General features: G+C 44.5%; 1 protein-coding gene across 2 annotated transcripts in view; it reads left to right on the forward strand.

The window, feature by feature from the left end:
- LAMB1 (laminin subunit beta 1) overlaps positions 1–15,325 on the forward strand; it is a 74,729-nt gene that overhangs the window by 38,250 nt on the left and 21,154 nt on the right. For both annotated transcript variants that reach the window (XM_073328440.2, XM_073328441.2), the window contains one exon: positions 763–859. In XM_073328440.2, the coding sequence (XP_073184541.1) occupies positions 763–859 (97 nt within the window). The remainder of the gene's footprint in view (positions 1–762; positions 860–15,325) is intronic.

Raw genomic sequence — 15,325 nt, forward strand, 5'->3', positions numbered from 1 at the left:
GGAAAGCTGCACAATGGTTCGGTAAATCAGATCCAGAAGAGAAGGTAACGTTCTCAGTGAGCTGTATAACTGCTAGGGCTGTGGGAAAGTCACAACAAAAAGGGCAATTCAGGGACAAACACCAGAGGAATTGTAAAGAAGGCACAGGCATTGTCTCTGTACCCCGAATAATACTACTTCCCCCAGTGCACACATGACAAGAAGGGCTGGATTGTCAGAAGTGCTGAGCATCCAACTCTATTTTTAAAGTCGATGGGCACTGTAGGGCCCCGGCAATCTTGAGAATTTGGCCCTAGTAATTCAGTTCTAAAGATCATGTTTGGCTAGATAGTCCACACCTAAGGGTGAGATTTTTAAGATCAGGTCCAGAGAGTTAGGATTTTCTTAAATTATTTTTAATTTAAATTTAATTTAAAAACAATTTTCTTAAATTATTTTTATCTTTCAGCTTCAGTCTGTGTCCAGCCGTGTTGCTTTCTGTTAGTGAGCTTGGCTGCTGAGTCTTTGTCAGTATATGAAAAGACCAAAATAACACTACCTGAGCATGTTCCCCACATAGGGAGACCAGATGTCCTGATTTTGGGGGCTTTTTCTTATATAGGCACCTATTATCCCCCCGGCCCCATCCCGATTTTTTACACTTGCTATCTGGTCACCCTATCCCCACAAGCTGCTGGGAATAGCTCCAAGAGCTTTGCTGGTGGTGATCCCTTCCAGACAGGAAAACCAATTCACCTTCTCTTCTTCTCCTATTTGTAACAGTTCACGGGGCAGTGTCAGTGTATGCCTGGGTTTGGAGGCCGCACCTGCAGGGAGTGCCAAGAGTTTTTCTGGGGTGACCCCAATGTGGCATGCCAAGGTGAGTCTAATTTCTCTGCCCCCTAGACCCTTGCTGTGTTTGAATTGCCCATGTACACTTTCAGTGATTGGAACCCTTAAACTTCTATTCACCTTCTTTTAAAGGGGTCCTGCTGACCAGTTTGTGTAAAAGTTGTTTATATTGCCCTGAATGTTGCAAGCTCTGGTCTGGTTCTCCAGAGCAATGCTGACCACTTTGATTAAGTTTGTTCACACTGAAGGAAACAAAAGTGCATTCATTTCAGTAACTCCATATGTTCATATATGCCATGGCGGTGGGCATGCTTTTTGCATACAGAAAAGAGAGATCAGCGGGGGAGAATATGTCAAGTAGTTAAGGCATTATAAACAAGAGTAAGGAGTTTTTATGGTCTTTGGCAGCGCCTTTCTTAATGTTGTGATGTTTGCATCATAATGGTATAAAGAAACATGTCCATGTTTGGTTACTCTGGCATGCTGTTCTAGTAAGGATGGGCAGACCCAATGAAATTCTAGGTGGAGCCTGGTGTACAAGGTAGATTTATATAGGGAATAATTAAGAAAGGGATAGATAATAGGACAGAAAATATTATATTGCCTCTGTATAGATCCATGATACTCCCACATCTTGAATACTGTGAGCAGATGTGGTCACCACATCGCAAAAAAGATATACTGGAATTGGAAAAGGTTCAGAAAAAGGCAACAAAAATTATTAAGGGTATGGAACGGCTTCCATCTGAGGAGAGATTAATAAGACTGGGACTTTTCAGCGTGGAAAAGACATGGCTTTTGGTGACAAAATAGCAAGAGCTTACACAATACAATGGGACTTTTGTCGCGAAAAATGCCCAGTTTTGGCGACAAGAAACGTCCAGCCTATGAAAGACTTTTGTCTTTTCCCCTCCCTTTATTGTCAACAAAGAGCCAGCATAGACACTGCTGATTGTTTTGTCGACAGAACTGGCTTCCGCCAGTATCCCAGAATGCCTGTCCTGATTGCTCTGCTCAGGGTTTTGATCTCTGCTGCCCTGTAGGCATGTGCCCTTCCCCTTTCAAAGCTCCAGGAAGTATCTGTGTGCTGCTCCCTTTGGGGAACAAACAAACAGAGCAAATCATTGGAATGCTCTTGTCCTGCCCTGCACTAGGAGCACCGCAGAGGGGACTCCTGCTGCCTGGGTAGGGGGACAGACTGCTGTGCTGCTCATGATGCTGCCGAGGGGGCTGTGGGAGAGCTCAGAGAGAATCCCAAGATGCCCAGCGATCAGCTCTTCCTTCCTATGACACTGCACTGTGGGATACAGACCCGCGGTTCATTGCTCACCCTGTCGATGATGGTGTCCCCAATGTGGACGTGATCTGTCGACAGAGGGAACAAATGTGAATGAACACCCTTTGGCGATTTTTGTTTTGTCAACTTTAGGGTGTCGACATACGTTTTGTCAACAAAACTTGATAGTGTAGACAAGCCCTTAGTCTATTGGAGTTTTCTGTCTCTATACAGCCTCTTAGGCCATGTCTACACTAACAAGCTTGCAGTAGCAGAGCTCTATTGAACAACGGTAGCTATGTCGGTGGGAGAGCGTCTTCCCCCAACATAGCACGGGGCACACGAGTGCTTATGCCAACAAAACTTGTGTTTCTTGAGGTCTGCGGGGGGGGGGGGGGGTCCACACCCCTGAGCAACAAAAGTTTTGCCAACGTTAAGTGCTAATGTAGACATGGCCTTAGACTATGTTTTGAAGGAATTTTACCGAAATACATACGGTATTCAATTGTTTAGCAAAAGATTATTCTCTTTGTTTCCAGCTGCATAAAGGCACAATGCATTTAGCTAGTCAGGCAGTATGCTACAACCAGCAAAATACCAGAACCAGATTAAGTGGATTGTTTGGAAAACTGAGTTGTGTGTCACTCCATTATAAGCAAGTCTGTTAATTAATAGGGGAAAGAAACTTCAGACATTGTCCAGACCAGAACAAACTTGTGTCTGTGATCTGTTTAAATAGGAGACTTGGCCAGGAGGGTTTGCAGCAGCCTCCTAGATTAGATTAAGGTATGTTTCCTGCAGGGAAAAATGTACTTGCTGTGATCTTTTAATAAATCCTTTTCAACTGATCTTCCTTGGAATCCCCTACCTAAACAGATGTGGGTGTCTCAGCCATTCAAGAACTGGTTAGGGATAAAGATAAAACACTCTTGAAGTTACTTGGTGGTGGGGCATTTATTAGATTTCTTCTGAGCAAACTAGCATATTAATTGCTTTCCCCAGGGCTGCGTGTGTTCCTCTGGTTAAATGCTGCTGTGTCTTCAATCTCATAATGCTTCAGGGCGGTGATTGTCTCCTGATATCAACTCTCTCCAGCAAGGCTAGTTGATGGAATCCATCAGTACATGTTATCAGCAAGATTTGGCTGTGTGCCAGCATTTCTGACCTTTTCCTTGGTTTCTGCTCTTTTGAACAGGGAAAACCTGCTTTATAATGACTCTAAAGTGAAAAAGCAATAATGTATTATTCAAAACACCTTTTTTCAAGGTAGCTTTAAACTTTCAATCCATCTAATAGCCCCACCCCCTCTATTTTATAGCGACAGACTTGCTTAGCTATAAAATTTCATCTTCCTTTGGGGTCACATCTAGTAGAAAGTATCAGGAGGTAGCTGTGTTAGTCTGTATCCACAAAAACAACAAGGAATCCGGGGGCACCTTAAAGACTAACAGATTTATTTGGGCTTTCGTGGGTAAAAGGTGCATCTGAAGAAGTGGTGGTTTTTTACCCACAAAAGCTTATTCCAAAATAAATCTGTTAGTCTTTAAGGTGCCATCAGACTCCTTGTTGTTTTTGATCTAACAGAAAGCATCCATGCTTTTGAGAGTCACATAGACTTTGAAAGGCCATAGATATCAGCATATTAGTATGCGGGGGTTGGTGTAACCTGGTTTGGATGACCCAAACCTTATGTGCTGAAGAACTCCAGAGAATTCAGCTGCTTCCTGTCCCATGGGCTGATCTGTGGTAACTTGCTCTGTGACCCCAAGAGGTCATGATATAGAAATACCAGCCTACCCATGGGCTTTTTCTAGTTATCTTGCATGCTGCGAATCTCTGGGACTGAGAAAGGAGAATCCTGACCCCCTCACTCCACTCCATTGGGCATGAGTCAAGGTTGATTTCAGTTGCACTCTGTCCTTTTATTGACCAAGTACCTAAATTATGCTCTAATAAATTTGTTAGTCTCTAAGGTGCCCACAAGTACTCTTGTTCTTTTTTTTAAATGGTTAAAGTTTACTAGGCTTTACTAGAGCTTGGAATGTGATACAAACCTGATCTGAGTTTTTTGAATTTGTAACAAATGCCTAAACCACATGAGTGTTGTGTGGTGATGGGATTCATTGCTAGCATTTTGCAAGTGCTGACAGAGGGGCATTTGGCCTGGGGCATAAGAACGGCCATAATGGGTCAGACCAATAGTCCATCTAGCCCAGTGTTCTGTCTTCTGATAGTGACCAATGGCATGTGCTTCAGAGGGAATAAACAGAACAGGGCAATCAAGTGATCCATCCCCCTCATCCACACCCAGCTTCTGGCAAACAAAGGCTAGTGACAGTCAAAGGGTGGGGTTGCATCCCTGGGCCATCCTGGCTAATAGCCTTTAATGGACCTATCCTCCATGAATTTATCTAGTTCTTTTTTGAACCCTATTTGGGGGCTAGTCTACACTGGCAATGCTAAATGTGCCTTGTGTGGTCATGGCAGTGCTGGGAGAGAGCTCTCCCGGTGCTCTTAAAAAAAACCACTTCAACGAGGGGCGTAGCTCCCAGGGCTGGGGCACTGTTTACACTGGTGCTTTATAGCTCTGCAACTTGCTGCACCCAGGGGGGTGTTTTTTCACACCCCTGAGCGAGACAGTTGCACCGCTGTTAATTGCCAGTATGGACAAGCCCTTAGTTTTGGCCTTAATAACATCCCCTGGCTATGAGTTCCACAGGTTCACTGTGTGTTGTGTGAAGAAATACTTCCTTTTGTTTGTTTTAAACTTGTTGCCTGTTAATTTCATTGGGTGACCCTAGTTCTTGTATTATGTGAAGGAGTAAATAACACTCCCTATTTTCTTTCTCCACACCCGTCAGGATTTTATAAACCTCTGTCACATCCCTTTTTAGTCGTCTCTTTTCCAGTCTGAAAAGTCCCAGGATTTTTAATCTCTCCTCAGACAGAAGCTGTTCTGTGCCCATAATCATTTCTGTTGCCCTTCTCTGTACCTTTTCCAATTCTTTTTTGAGATGGAGTGACCAGATCTGCATGCAGTATTCAAGGTGTGGGCATACCATGGATTTATAAAGAGGCATTTATGATATTTTCTGTCTTTTATTATCTATCCCTTTCCTAATGGTTCCTAACAGTCTGTTTGCTTTTTTGACTGCCACTGCTCATTGAGTGGATGTTTTCAGAGAACTATCCACAATGACTTCAAGATCTCTTTCATGAATGGTAACAGCTAATTTAGATTCCATGGTTTTGTATGTATAGTTGGGTTTGTTTGCCAATGTGCATTACTTTGAATTTCATCAGCCATTTTGTTGCCCAGTCACCCAGTTTTGAGAGATCCCTTTGTAACTTAGACTTAACTATCTTGAGTAATTTTGTATCATCTGCAAATTTTGCCACCTCTCTGTTTACCCCCTTTTCCAGATCATTTATAAATATGTTGAACAGCACTGATCCCAGTGTAGACCCTGGGGGACACAACTATTTACCTCTCTGCATTCTGAAAATTGACCATTTATTCCTACTCTTTGCTTCCTATCTTTTAACTAGTTACCAATCCATGAGAGGACCTTCCCTCTTATCCCATGATTGCGTTATTTGCATAAGAGCCTTTGGGGGACCTTGTCAAAGGCTTTCTGAAAGTCCCAAGAATGCTGTATCCACTGGATCACCCTTCTCCACATGTTTCCTTGACCTCAAAGAATTCTAACAGATTGGCAAGGCATGATTTCCCTTTACAAAAACCACGTTCACTCTTCCCCAACAAATCTATTCGTTCACAGCGGTCTGTGGAACTGGATCCTCGTCCAGCTGGTGCAAAAGTCTTCTGTCTGAGACTGTGACACTCGCACGTTTTACCACATCAACCTGAGTCAATGGGCTCCAGTGGAAACCGGATCAGATTGTTGATGAGAAATCATTGGGGAGATCTCTATTGCCCACACTTCTTTGACATCCTTTATAATTTTAAAGATCTTGGGTTTAAAAAAAAAACTAAGGCCAAGATTTTCAGAAGTCCACTAGTGAGTTTGGTCACCTCCATTTCAGGACAGGAAAAGCCTTAATGGGCCTTGGTTTTCAGAGGCCAGGTTGGTGCTTGACATTCCTAAAAATCTAGCCCTTTTAGACATCTCATGTTGGGCCTCCCAGATACTGGTCACTTGTGAAAACCTTGGCCATCATACCTCTGAATCAGCTTTCTATATGAGCATTATTGTGGATCATCTATCGGTATTGAAGAGGCTCTTCGGAATGAGACCGTTCCTTCAAAATGGAGTAGTTTACCTCTGGCACCATTGTTATAATACTAGTAGAGAGACACAGCAGAGGTGATACGTGGGCAGGACGTGCGGGGTCATGTGCCCCCCAGGTTTTTTGGTTGCATCCCTCCTGCAACCCAGACACGCTGGGTGGCCCCCTGAGGTAAGTCAGGGGTGAGGTGGTGCTCCCTCCCCGAGCCCCGCCGCATGGGGGCTGGCGTGAGCTGCCTGGTGTTGCCGCTTATGCCCACCCCTGAACATTCCTCCGCACCCCGCTAGGAGGGCGTGCAGCCCACAAGGTTTGAAAACCTCTGTTCTAGATCCAGAGGCAACACGTGGGGCAGTCACATGCCCCCTAATAACCTTTAAATTGTGCCCACCACCCATTAAACAGTTATATGTCACCTTTGACACACAGAGTTCAGTCCTATGGAATGGAAAGTCTGGCTACACGTGTCACAGCAAAAAGAAATTCTACATCTGTGAGTGACTCCATTCTGAGACTCCAGATATTACAGATGTCCTCCCCCACTCGGGGGATTGCACCAAATGGGATGCGTGAGAAGGGAATATTGTGGGGTGTTCAGCCACTAAGTAGGAGGTTTGGGCTTATTGTCAGGGAATTCTGAGGAGTTATTTTTTAATTACTTAAAAGAATTGCATAGGTTGCAACGGGGCCGTTGTATTGCTTTGCTGGAAACCACAAACTCAAGAGCAGGAATAGAAGGAGAGGTTTCCCCTTCTTCTCTGTTGTTTTCCGTTTTTAATGACTACATCTAGATTGCACCACTGAGATCAGGTTTGTTTGTTTTTGGTTTGTTCTCTAGATTTTTTGTAAAAAGGAATTGAAATCTAGAAAACAATAGATATAGACAGACTTAGGGTCTGACCCTGAAAACCGTTAATACTGGGCACAGTTCTTACAGCTGAGAGTACTTCTATTGACTTCAATAGAGATTACACACAGTAGTAAACACTACATCCAGTCATAAGTATCTACAGGATTGGGGTCTTGGCACCTTTAGCCCATATTCTTGAAAAGTACGTGAGATAAATAACTTATTTAACTTTATTTAGCTTTTATGCCTAAAAGCTGAGCAAGGAAATTATAGGGTTAAGATTCACACCTATGCAGAGTCCTTGTGTGTCCATCGTGTATGGTCTTGTGCAGGTCCTGGGGTGGTTTTCACTCTGAATTAAAATATAATTCTGTCTTCCGGTACTGTCTAGAATCAGGTAAATGGTACTGCTGGCCCACTAGAAACACTCCTTGTGCTTTTGTTTAATCTTTGAACTGTATGTAACTCTCTGTGTGTACACATGCACAAAAGTCTTTGCTAAGGTAGTGTTAAGAGTACAGGTTTCATCAAACACAAACCTCCCAGCAAACCTGCTGGAGCATTTCCAAACCTTAGCAACCAAACAGCAGGGTTCATGAGCCCTGCAGGGTTCCTGCTGCTCTGACTTCAGTCCAAAAGAAAGAGTTCTGAGAAAAGTCTGAACTCCTGAGAAGTAGTTGGTTATAATGAGGCTCCATATATATATATATATATATATATATCTTGAACTGTGCATTTCTGCAATAATATTTATCAGTTGTTTATCATGTTATATACGGCTTGTTGCTATCACAGTTATAGGTAGAACAAGTAGATGGTTATTGGTCAAGGACCCCTGGGAAGGCAAAGTGATTTGGTTTGCATTGTATTAGACTCGTTTAAAGAAAAGCAAAATGGAATTTCTCCAGCTGGGATATATGAAACTAGGTATCTTGATTATTTGAGAGTACGTATAGAGTGTACATAGCCATGAGTTTATGACAGGGGTGGGCAAACTACAGGCCGAATCCAGCCCGCCAGCCATTTTAAGCTGGCCCTTGAGCTCCCGCTGGGGAGTAGGGTCTGGGGCTTGCCCCGCTCTGGCACTCCAGTCGGGGAGCAGGGTCGGGGGCCACTCCGCACGGCTCTTGGAAGCCACGGCGTGGCCCCCCTCCGGCACTCGAACTGGGGTGCAGGGTCAGGGGCCACTCCAGGTGGCTGAGCTGCAGGGGCAGTGTCTGCGGACGGGGAAGAGTGCAGAGCCGCCTGGCAGTGCCTCCACGTAGAATCCGGAGAAGGGACATATCACTGCTTCCGGGAGCCACTTGAGGTAAGCGCTGCCTGGAGCCTGCACCCCTGAGCCTATCACCATGCCCCAACCCCTGCCCCAGCCCTGATCCCGCTCCCGCCCGCCGAACTCCTGGATCCCAGCCTGGAGCACCCTCCTGTACCCCAAACCCATCATCCCCAGCCCCACTCCAGAGTCTGGACCCCCAAGCAGAGCCCCTCTTCCCCCCCATCCCGCACCCCAACCCCAATTTTCTGAGCATTCGTGGCCCGCCATACAATTTCTATTGCCAGATGTGGCCCTCAGGCCACAAAGTTTGCCCACCCCTAATTTATGGGGATGGCATTTCAGCCCTTTTGTGGAGTAACAGATGCTCTTTGATACATTTAGAACCGTTGCAAAACGGCTATTGTGCCTTGGCCTAGCTTGCTGCAGTACACTTGGCCAGCCACGGAGCTAAGATCGATATCTTTTCATAAATCTGAAGATTGCGTATGTATTGCTGTACTGCCGTATCTAGACTAGAATATCATGCCCTTTGGAAAGATAAAAGAACTTGGCTGCTATTTGAATTTGTATAAGAGAAAGTAACATTTCTATCAAGTGCTGAAAATAGAGGAGGATTTTGACTGAAGGTTCTTTTCTCTATTTTAGATATTTCTAGGATGCCTGTCCCTGTAATATCTGTTAAAATACTGGGGTCTTTACCTGTGGGTAAATACTTGCACACTAACATTCTTCGTTCTAATGCATCTTTCTATAAACACAGTTCCTAAAATACTGTAACATATGCAATGGTTGAGTTCCAGGAAACTGCCCTTAAGTAAGATATGCCAGCACCTTCTAATACAACAGAATTCTTACGTCTCAGCAGCCCCAGTAAAGTCAGCTATGATGTTTTGCATTCACTTTCAGCACTGAAAATTATAATGCCAAGGAGTTAGCAATACGTTTATAAAATAATTTGAATCAATAGCTAACTATTCAAACGCACATGCGCATACACTCCATTTATATGTTAGCTATGCAAAAGCTAATGCACTGAGTTTCAACCTTACAAATTACTGTATAGTTTGTTGTCATAATGGATCACTACAGTCAGGAGGTCCCGCCGAGTCTGAACAAACCAGTTGCTGTTTTGCATTGGGGACAAAACGTTTAATGTTGTCCAGCCCAATTTAAAAGTGTGAAAGAAAAATATGTAGGTTCATGTACCAAGCTCAGCACCATAATATTTGAGTGCCTTCCAGCAGTGCGTTAAGTGATGTGGCTAATATTGGTTACATCAGTGGTTCTCAAATTTTGGACTGGTGACCCCTTTCACATAGCAAGCCTCTGAGTGCGATCCTTCCCCGCCCTCCCCCATAAATTAAAAACACTTTTTTAAATATTTAACACCATTATAGATGCTGGAGACAATGCGGGGCTTGGAGTGGAAGCTGACAGCTCATGACCCCCCCACGAAATAACCTTGCACCCCCCCCCCCGATCCCCAGTTTGAGAACCCCTGGGTTACATGTTTGATTTAGTTAATGCTCCTCTCAAAGAAGGATACAGTCACCGTTTTTGAAAAGCTGAATGAGGCCAACTATTTTCATCCCATTCAGACTTAACTGGTTTTCTAAGATGTAGCCTCTGGCCTTTAAAAATGAAACCAGAAGTCCTGGGCTTCTTGGAGTTTCTGTAACAAATATTTATAAGGAGGTCACTGACACTGAAATAATTGTTTTGGCTAAATCAAAATGTTCTGCAAGAAAACATCAATTTCAATGAAATATTTTAATTTTCCAATCAGAAACCTCAAAGCAAAAAAATGTAGTTCCTAACTGACCTTTCAAAATGAGATGAAATGAAAACCCCCACTATACAACTTGTTTCAGCACCTCTGCGGTGTAAGATCGAAAAGCTTTTATTGAAGCTGGTCCAATAAAAGACCTCACCCACCTTGTCTCTCTGATTTCAAAAGGGGGGCTTTTTCAATCCCACAAAATTTTCCACAGGGAAAAATTTAGATTTCTGATTCAGCATTACTGCTCAGGCTAGAATGCATATTCTTTAGCTAATAATAATGAGAGTTTTGCTCCCTGTATCCCTTTCCACTTACTAGCAGCGCCGGAACCCTTTTAATAGTGGGGGTGCTGAAAGCCCAGCCTCTTTACCCGGGGCTGGGGCTGGGAGCAGTGCTGTGTGCAGGGCTAATGGCCAGGACCCAAGCCCCGGACACAGGGCATGAGACCGGGAGCAGGGCCAGCGGCTGGGTCCCAAGCCCCGGGCTGGGGATTGGAGGCCTGGGCACGGGGCCAGCAGCCCCGCGTAAAACCTGGGGATGCTGCAGCACCCCCTGCACTCCTAGGTCCCATGCCTATGCCACTTACTAAAGAACATGTTTGATCATCCTCTTGTAACTAATCCTAATCTGCAAAGCAAGCAGTTTTTCATGTATTAATTTGCAGCTCTTTCCCCCACCCTTGCTGCTCTTTCCCCCCACCAATCCGTGTGAAAAGAGAACAATCAGTTATTTGTTTTAAAGGCAGTTACTAACCATAGCTGGTTACGGCATCTAAATCTGTTTTGGGCAGAAATGTAAAGACCAGAGACTGTTCTGTAATATCAGCATCTGTGTGATTTTAAAGTGAAGAATGAACCATTCTCCCCCAATTTCTAGTCATGTGAGTACAAGACCTTTACCTTTGCTTAAAAGGGCCTTCAGTGCTCTTCTCATCGGATTTGCAGTATTAGCCCCAATACCCACACTCCCAAGTGACCTCTGGGAGCGATTTCCAGCAATTAGATATGCACTGAAACACTCTTGTGTCCTGGATGTCTCTCATTGTTTGGTGTTCTTCCTGGGGAAAATCAGATGACTAGCTTTAAGCTAATAACTTTGCATCCTCATCTTGTAAACTAGAGACTGTAAAGTGTCACACAAAAATCTGAGACAGTGGCTGGTACCTCTTCAGCTAGTCGATAGGGTTCTGAGTCCCAAGGATTCAGCTGTGTTTTCGAGGCTGGGGGGGGGCTCTGTAGGTGTGTCTTGCAGGGTCAGAAATGCAGCTCCGCAGGTGGAGGTGGGTATTAAGTTACACTTTTGCAGGCTACCTGAATCAAGAAGTGTCACAGTTTGGTTCTGGTGTATATCCACCCCAGATTACTTGTGGTGAGAACTAAAACCACATTCAGCCCTTTGACTGTGGGAGCGCGTCCATCATTAATGTCTAGGAATTCTAGTGTCGGGGTGATTTTTGCTCTCCGGTTGCTGTCTGATGATTGTATTGCAGCATTAATTTTGGGCTTGTCTACACTGGCAACGTGAAAGTGCTGCCACGGCAGTGCATTAACATGGCTTGTGTGGTCATGGCAGAGCACTGGGAGAGAGCTCTCCCAGCGCACTAAAAAACCCCCCTCCACGAGGGGCGCAGCTCCTGGCGCTGGGGCACTGTCTATACTGGCACGTTACAGCACTGAAACTCGCAGCACTCGGGGGAGTTTTCTCTTGCGCCCCTGAGTGAGAAAGGTGCAGCAGTCTAAAGTGACAGTGTAGACAAGCCCCTGGTCAGATTATTACCATCTGTGTCTGGGCTGGAGGTTGCAATCTTTCCTTTTGAATGCAGACCATGCCACTCTCGTCTGTGCTTTTGATTACACGGTTGCGAGGCACACTGGCTGGGACTACACCTTAAAAAGCTGGTGCAGAAAGCTGTGGGCTGCTTATTGAATGGGGCGGCATCTCACACGTGCCTGCCATGCCAGTGCTCCAAAATCTGCCCTGGCTATCCATTCAACTCCGGGTGGAGCCTCAGGGGTTTGTTGTGACCTTTAAAGTTTTAAATGTCCTGGGACTGGCCTGTCCTCCACATGCCAACCTGCCACAGCAGAGGTCAGCAGAGGTATTTGAGCTCGATCCCCCTCACTAAGGGCTCCAAGACTGGAACTTGTTCCCACATTCCGCTTGGTGTGAAATAGCTCAAATTCAGTGACATTTTGAGCATGCTCCAGGAGACACCTGTTTGGAGATTTTGCAGAAGGCTGAGGGTTTGTTTCCCCACAGTGTGATGGACAAAGAAGTTTCTGTAGGTGTCTGACTGCCTGAGTTCCTGTTGAAATGATTAATGCTGCTAGGATTTTATTGTGTTAATGATGTGACAGGGAGCCTTGGATGGGAAACTTTTTAAAAAAAATATAATGATAAAGTAGTGTTGTGTGGGTGGAGTGGTTGTTAGGTTACTGAAAGATATATATATATAAGTAGCAAGGTTAACAGGTGATTGATTCTGTATGAGACTTCAAGAAATAGAAACAGAGTGGGGGCGATAGCTCAGTGGTTTGAGCATTGGCCTGCTAAACCCAGGGTTGTGAGTTCAATCCTTGAGGGGGCCATTTAGGGATCTGGGGCAAAAATTGGGGATTGGTCCTGCTTTGAGCAGGGGGTTGGGCTAGATGACCTCCTGAGGTCCCTTCCAACCCTGATATTCTATGATACACAGGACCCAGTTTATTGCACCCAATACAGCATGTATGATTACCTGCCCTATGGGCAGGTGGCGTAGGTGTGTATTACATGGCATAACGTGTGTGTGTGTGTGTGTGTGTGGCATATGTGCGCATTCGGTGCAAGGAGCTCCAGGCCCTCAGAGACTGTGTATGGGCTTTGGAGACCAGGGTGGCGGAGCTGGAGGAGCTTGAGGTACGTAGATGAGACTTTCCGGGACACAGTAGAATGGTCCCACCCCCCATCTGACAGCCTCTGTGCTGTTGAGGAGGATGAAAGTCTCAGGGAAGGAGAACATCCAACTGGAGCAAAGGGAAATGATCCCATTTCCAGATGATGATGTGGTATCCTCTCCCCCTGAGGCTACCTCTCCGGGGGAGGGAACTCCAGTTATTAGGAAGAGACAAGTATTAGTAATGGGCAATTCGATCCTTAGAAACATAGATAGCTGAGTATGCAATGACCGGGAGAACCGCATGGTAACTTGCCTGCCTGGTGTGACAGTTGCGGATCTCTCGAGACATCTAGATAGGCTTATATGTAGTGCTAGGGAGGAGCCAGTGGTTGTGGTACATGTAGGTACCAATGACATAAGGAAGGATAGGAGAGAGGTCCAGGAGGCCAAATTTAGGCTGCTAGGTAAGAGATTGAAGTCCAGGACCTCCCTGGTAGCGTTCTCTGAAATGCTTCCAGTTCCATGCTCAGGGCCAGTTAGACAGGCAGAACTGCAGGGTCTCAATGCATAGATGAGATGATGGTGCAGGGAGGAGGGGTTTAGATTTATTAGGAACTGGGAAAACTTTTGGGAAAGGGGGAGCCTATACAGGAAGGACTGGGAGAAAGCCGACAGGTGTAGAAGAGCACATGTTCGGACATCCCTTGGGGAGGATCTATAAATGGAGATTCCCTGTGTCCTAATAAGGAGGTGAAGGATGGAAGATGATAAAATACAGGTAGGATTTGATGAGAAGCAGTCAAAAGGAAAAACAAGTCCCATTCAATTACATCATGTAATGGCAGACAGCTAAAAAGTGACAAGCTTTTAAAGTGCTTATATAACAATGCTAGAAGTCTAAATAATAAGATGGGTGAACTGGAGTGCCTCGTATTAAATGAGGGTATTGATATAATAGGCATCACAGAAACTTGGTGGAATGAGGATAATCAATGGGACACAGTAATACCAGGGTACAAAATATGTCAGAAGGACAGAATAGGTCATGCTGGTGGGGGAGTGGCACTAAATGTGAAAGAAAGCGTAGAATCAGATGAAGTAAAAATCTTAAATGAACCAAACCGTACCATAGAATATCTGTGAATAATAATTCCATGCTTAAATAACAAGAATATAGTAGTAGGGATATATTCCAGACCACCTGACCACGATGGTGATAGTGACTGTGAAATGATCAGGAAGATCAGAGAGGCTATTAAAATAAAAAAACTCTAATAATGGGGGATTTCAGCTATCCCCGTATTGACTGGGTACATGTCACCTCAGGAAGAGATGCAGATATAAAGTTTCTTGACATCTTAAATGACTGCTTCTTGGAGCAGCTGGTCCTGGAACCCACAAGAGGAGAGGCCATTTTGGATTTAGTCCTAAGTGGAGCACAGGATCAGGTCCGAGAGGTGGATATAGCTGGATCGCTTGGTAATAGTGACCATAATATAATTAAATTTAACATTCCTGTGGCAGAGAAAACACCACAGCAGCCCAACACTGTAACATTTACTTTCAGAAAGAGGAACTAGACAAAAATTAGGTTAGTTAAACAGAAATTAAAAGGTACAGCACCAAAAGTAAAATTCCTGCAAGCTGCATGGAAACTTTTAAAAGACTTTTAATAAACTTTTAATAGAGGCTCTACTTAAATGTGTACCCCAAATTAAAAAACATCGTAAGAGAACCAAAAAAGAGCCACCGTGGCTAAGCAACAAAGTAAAAGAAGCCATGAGAGGCAAAAAGGCATCCTTTTAAAAAGTGGAAGCTAAATCCTAATGAGGAAAATAGAAAGGAGCATAAACTCTGGCAAATGAAGTGTAAAAATATAATTAGAAAGACCAAAAAAGAATTTGAAGAACAGTTAGCCAAAGATTCCAAAGGTAATAGGAATTTTTTTAAAAAAAAGTACATTAGAAGTAGGAAGCCTGCTAAACAACCAGTGGGGCCACTGGATGATCGAGATGCTAAAGGAGCACTCAAGGATGATAAGATCATTGCAGAGAAACTAAATTAATTCTTTGCATCGGTCTTCACAGTTGAGGATGTGAGGGAGATTCCCAAATCTGAGCCATTTTTTTTAGGTGACAAATCTGAGGAACTGTCCCAGATTGAGGTATCAATAGAGGAGGTTTTGGAAC

Source organism: Lepidochelys kempii, chromosome 1 (genome assembly GCF_965140285.1).
Source record: "Lepidochelys kempii isolate rLepKem1 chromosome 1, rLepKem1.hap1, whole genome shotgun sequence".
NCBI classification, from domain to species: domain Eukaryota; kingdom Metazoa; phylum Chordata; order Testudines; family Cheloniidae; genus Lepidochelys; species Lepidochelys kempii.